The 5,814-nt window shown below is 47.6% G+C and overlaps 1 protein-coding gene across 3 annotated transcripts in view; it reads right to left on the reverse strand.

The window, feature by feature from the left end:
• The window catches only part of LOC135112965 (histone-lysine N-methyltransferase 2D-like), a 109,328-nt gene extending 103,832 nt beyond the window's left edge, over window positions 1–5,496 (reverse strand). For 2 of the 3 annotated variants that reach the window (XM_064028248.1, XM_064027928.1), the window contains exon 1: window positions 4,982–5,496. In XM_064028248.1, coding sequence (XP_063884318.1) covers window positions 4,982–5,285 — 304 coding nt within the window. In that variant the 5' untranslated portion in view covers window positions 5,286–5,496. The remainder of the gene's footprint in view (window positions 1–4,981) is intronic. The other variant, XM_064027989.1, reaches the window with a different exon arrangement.
• Between the last annotated feature and the right edge of the window lie 318 nt (window positions 5,497–5,814).

Here is a 5,814-nt window from a genome sequence, read left to right on the forward strand (position 1 = left end):
CCACTTAACGTAAAGCATATTTTCACCTGTTATTTAACCCATTCAAGCGATCAAATCAAATAAAAATACCAGAAATAACTAAATGTCACAAGCTGCCGGGGAAGACCAGTGTGGGGAGGTGAAGGAAGCGTGAAGGTGAGGCTGCCGCGCGGTGAGGAGTGACTGAACAGCCTCTCGCTCCCAGGAAGACAACCTTGCCTACCTCACTCCTCCCTGCCTCACATCCGCCAATACCAGTCACCCCATCAGCTTACTGGCCGCTCTTTACATGAAACCGCGGTGTGAAAAGCAAGTTCTCGAAAGGCTGTGAGAATGAACGGAGCGGACAAAGGCGGCGGAGCGTGGCAAGGCGCCCCGGCAACACCCACACCACCTTCAGCCTTAATACTCCACGGCCGCTCGCGAGGCACACCCAGGCCTCGCACATTTTTTTTTCTTTTTTTTTTTTTTTACATTTAAATCCCTACTGTTTTATCGCCTGTACCGTCATTAAATCCCCATTCTGACTTTGGGAGCTGGTTCATCATCACTACCACCACCACGCCGCGGTGCCGGGGGTGCGTGCCGCCGCCAACTGGTGTGTGTGGCAACCATTCCAAGCGACGCATGCATATGAGTTCAGAGTGGCTTGTGCTCCTGCATAATATGAGGCTGTAGTTATTGTCAGCCAACTCTTCCTTTCAGGCCATCCCGCTGTACTGGTTGCAGCATATTAGCATCACTTCCGCGTGTAGACTACCTTTGAGGTTCAATGTATCCATATCTGTACTTATTTTTTTTCTTTCTTTTACTTAGTGACAGATGTAGGAGACACACCGTCCTGTATGTAAATGTTTTCATGACACTGCGTGACGATACCAGAACTGGAAATCAATGTTTATTTCATCTTCACCTTATAAAAGTGACAGTGATTGCATTCGCTTCCATTTCTTTCAGTAAAGCCCTCCCTCTCTCTCTCTCTCTCTCTCTCTCTCTCTCTCTCTCTCTCTCTCTCTCTCTCTCTCTCTGCGTGGCAGGCAGGGACGGAGGGTCGGGGCTGGGGCTGGGTCAGGCAGCGCAAGGCGGGGCCGATGCTGTCTTCCGCGTCACGCCGCAGCGTTTGCCTGCTTCCCCTCCCCCTCGCCTCCCTCCCCGCAAGACTTGTCAAGTTCTCACGAGGCTTTCTTTTTCTTTCTTTCTTGTTTTATTCGCGGCACTTCTCTTCTTGGGTCCACCTTTCACGTGCAGCTCCAAACACAGCACCGATCCTCCCTTAGTCAGCATATCGTCTCCTCTTCCCAGTGAACCTTTGAATATTTCCACCCAAGCACAGGGGAATTCAAGGAATGTCCACCTCCACTCCTGTAACGCTGTGTTCTTCCTCCCATCCTGGCGTAGCTAATCTTCCTCCCATCTTTCCTCCCAGCTCATCTCACGCACCGCCCAGCCTACCTGGTCAGTCCGGTCCATTGTGCAGCCCTGACTCACCCCTCACCACCTCTCACTCACATACGTATACCTCTCTCTCTCTCTCTCTCTCTCTCTCTCTCTCTCTCTCTCTCTCTCTCTCTCTCTCTCTCTCTCTCTCTCTCTCCTCACACACCTCGATTCAGTCAAAACCAGAAGGGAACAGGAGGCCTGCAGCTGCGGAGGCTGCGGAGCGGCCTCGCACTGGGAGGTAGGCCGCTGTAGTGCCGGGCTCGGGTGTGTGTGTGTGTGTGTGTATGTGTGTGTTATGATGGTATAGATTATATCCAACAGGTAATTTGTTACTCCTAAACGTAATACCATGTAGTGTTACAATTCCAAGGACTAGTGGTAAGTTTCGAAGTGTGTAAGGTGGGGCATTAACTTAACTGTCTACGAACAATAGCATCTAAAACGGAAGCCTGAAATAGATTAAGATCTGCTGCTTCTCCCAGACAGCAGCACGTAACCTGCCACATCCCACCCTGCACCACCCAGCTCATCAGCTGCCGACAGTGACATGACGCAAGACACGGTGTCCTCGGTGCGTCTGCTTACCTCACGTCATGCACATTGTCTGTTACCATCAGAACCATACCGATCATTCATATATACGTAGTACAAGAATCATGGATATGCCTAACCTAACATATTCTTCAAAACATCATTATATTTTGAAAACATACATTTCCTTCGCGTCGTAGTTTTGCTTCTCCACGTTAGAAGTTCGTCGTTTCAGTGAGGGAAAGCAAGAACAAAAACACATTCATGACACATTCCATTAAAATTTCAGAATACCTTGCTCATGAATATCACTACCAACACACACACACACACACACACACACACAGCCCGAGCTTCCAAGGCAATATGCACGTCAGAGCTGAGTTTGTTTTACTGGTACGCACTGAGGTTTAAATAAAACATCAAAAGTAGGTATTCACCAATGGCGATAAAGGTTCCTGAGTGGTGAGGCTCAAAGTGTCCTCCCAAGGTGACGGACGCAGCGCCTTGCAAGGAGTGCTGCTCAGTCACGCACGAGTGAAGGCGAAACAAGGAAGCCATGCAACAGATGGTGCGCAGTACACATACACGAGTATATCATGTAAAAAGAAAGCCCTGCGCTCCAATTAATTAAGAAAGGCTATTGAGGGGTGTCCTGGGCGTACTCTTTCTTTCTTTCTTCATGGAGGGAGCGATGGTGGTGTAGGGCAGTGCATAAAGGAAGGCCAGTGGAGGAAAAGCGTGCTGCTCACCATGACTCTCACGAGACAAAGGGAGAACAGACCGCCTTCCTCAAAGGACCCAACACACTCACTCATCACACCAGCGATCACCAATAATAGTACGGAGCCAATGCTCTCCCCTCTCCCCCTCGACCTACACGTTTGCAATCAAAGAATCGCTCCTTGCCTCGCTCATAACGCGACTTCCGCCCATGATGACGCCAATCAGTTGTGTCCGTTTCTGAGTCATGCTGTCAAGGAAGTCATTAAATGCGCTGTTCATGATTTGAAGTGGAGCTGACTGGAAACGCAGACCGACGCTCAATACACAGCAGTTCAACGAGGAAGCTAAACGACGGTTATGTATGTACATCTGCAAGGCATATTTCGCGGTGTCATCAAGAGCAAGGTGTTACAGCACCGCAGGTATGTAATCCAGGTGTTAAACGCGGGGACTGGAGCCAGGACTCAGGAGGGCACGCACTGAGGCAAGCGACAGTTGAGGCCCTCGATCCTCACCTCACCCGTCAGCCGCCCCTTCCACCACCCGTCCCCAGTAACGGTTGCCGCCCGCCCTCCCTCCTTCCCTCCACCCTTCCCGACAGCTGGCGCACCAAACCGAACAATAGTTTCTTCCCGGTACACTCACGCGCACATGCCTGGCACACACAACACAGAGAGCCGGGAGGGATGGGCGAGCAGTGAGGTATTAGAAGTGAGGCAGTTGGGGTGAATTTAACGGACAAGTGTTCGCAAATGTATGGAAATATATCTAATTATCTCTCTCTCTCTCTCTCTCTCTCTCTCTCTCTCTCTCTCTCTCTCTCTCTCTCTCTCTCTCTCTCTCTCTCTCTCTCTCTCTCTCTTCAGCAAACAAACCATCACAACCCGCACATTCTCGCATCTCATCGGTAAGGCTGCTTGGTCACGGTATAAGAGAGAAATAGTGAGAAGAGAAAGCATAAGGATCTTTATTGCGGGAAGTAAACAGGGAAGTGGATCTCTCTCTCTCTCTCTCTCTCTCTCTCTCTCTCTCTCTCTCTCTCTCTCTCTCTCTCTCTCTCTCTCTCTCTCTGATACACTGGACATGGCATCTTATCATTGATGTGAAAGGTGTGCCAAAGTTGGCTGACAGATCTCCACAAACAAACCACGGGTGCTGTCTGGCGGCAGATACGTAAATGCATCACTTGCGTTATCAGTGGATCTGTTCCAATCCCTCTGATAAGATTTGATACTAAGAAGTACACTGCACTGGAGATCGTGATGGTATGTTTTATTTTTTTATTGTTTACTGCTTAGTAATTCTGATTAGCTTCAAACCAAACGTTCATTTAATGTAATGATTATCTCTAGTCATATTATTTTTTGTTATTTATCTATGTATTTATTTACCATTTGTTTATTTTTTTTTAATGGATAAAGTTCTTCATGTGTAAAAGTATCATGCAAACGTTCTCCATGTTAACTTTTTTTTTTCCCAAATGTAGACAAAACTTTGTGGAATGACATTATGAACAACTAAAATGCAAATACATTAACCATGACTGTTGACTTATTCCAGATTCCAAAGAAGTTGTGTACCGGTGTGTGTGTGTGTGTGTGTTTGTGTGTGAATTAGGTATGTTAAAGAAACGTTTGTCAGCAAGCTTCAATTCTGAAAGCATAATGTCATAAATCGGCTTCAAATAACATGTAAATGTGCAGTCAGCCTCACGTCAAAATGCTCTTAGTTCGCTACGTTGTGTCCCTGTCAACGACAATCCTTTCTATCAAAAGTTGGTTCCAGGGAAATTTAGTCTTTTCACAGAAAACACTGTCGTTGCAGTTTCTCCATATCTTCAAATCCTAGCAAGGGTTACCCCTACTCGTCTCTGTAAGAATATTCCACTAAGCTACCCTGTCTCAACTCAACTTTTTTCAGGATCCACAATTCAGCGGTTTGCTGAGCTAGGCAGAGTTAAACACAAATTAATCGCCACACACTGCACGCATTCCCATCTGCCCATTTTTGCAGACGCATTCAAGTTTCCCAGGGCTGCCTGTGTCCTGGGACTTCGTGTTCGCTGTGGCCGGTCCACGGCGCTTGCACACTGAACAAGCGTGCGTTGTCCCACTCTGGCCATTTTGGTGATTTAAGTGGGACATAAATACATTCATATATTTTACGATGAAACTTTTCCTTAAGCAAACGCGCAGCTTTTCTCCAAGCGTACAAAAGTAAAATAAGACACGTGCATGTTCTGTGCCTAGTGGTTAAGGGCACGGGCAGCCAACAGTAAGCTGTGTGGGGCAGTGGCAATACTCACGGACGGGCACGGCGCGAGGGTTGTGGGCGGCGACGCGGCTCTCGAGGGCTGCCAGGCGGGCGGCGAGGCTGCTGGAGCGATTGCTGATCTTGCCCAGCTCTTCCTGCAGCTCCTGCGACACGTCCTGCGCTGCCGTCACCAGAGAAGCCAGTTGTCGCAGGGCACCACACAGGGTCACGTTGGTCACCGCTGTCAAGTCGTACTCGCCCCGCAGGGTCACCTCCTCCCCGGAGTCCGCGGTGCCCCAGCAGGACGGCCGCGCCGCGAGCCTCACAGGCGACACTTCACGCTTCACCAGCGGCATGCTGGCGGCTCCTCCACTTGTCAGTATCTATCACATGACGCTTTCTTTTCCAATAATATAATTTCATTTAATTCACCTCACCACACACGTGACACCTCACTCCGCATCACCGCTACTACCCGACATCCTCTCGCAACGCCATCCTCGGCGGAACTGAAGGCAGGCTATCCTCGCTACAGGGCCACCTCACGCAACACCTGCTGCCACTCATCGAGCATTACTCATTTATTTATTGTCCCAAATCTTTATTTTGAGCTGAGACTTTTTATTATAGAAATGGCTTGTCATATATTTCATTCATCAGTTTTTTTTTTTTTTTGGTACAAAGTTTGTGAAAAGATTTTTTTTGTAAAACAAATGTTACTAAAATTTACGAATCACGTAACCGAAAATATTTACATGTTGTTACTGAGAGATTTCTACATATATTTACAATAATTTGATAAAATAAGATCTGTTTTAGTATCCTTATATAGTTATTTTTTTACCTTATTATTATTATGACGTTATTATGTTCTTCAAGTATTGT

Source organism: Scylla paramamosain, chromosome 1 (assembly GCF_035594125.1).
Source record: "Scylla paramamosain isolate STU-SP2022 chromosome 1, ASM3559412v1, whole genome shotgun sequence".
Lineage (NCBI taxonomy): Eukaryota > Metazoa > Arthropoda > Malacostraca > Decapoda > Portunidae > Scylla > Scylla paramamosain.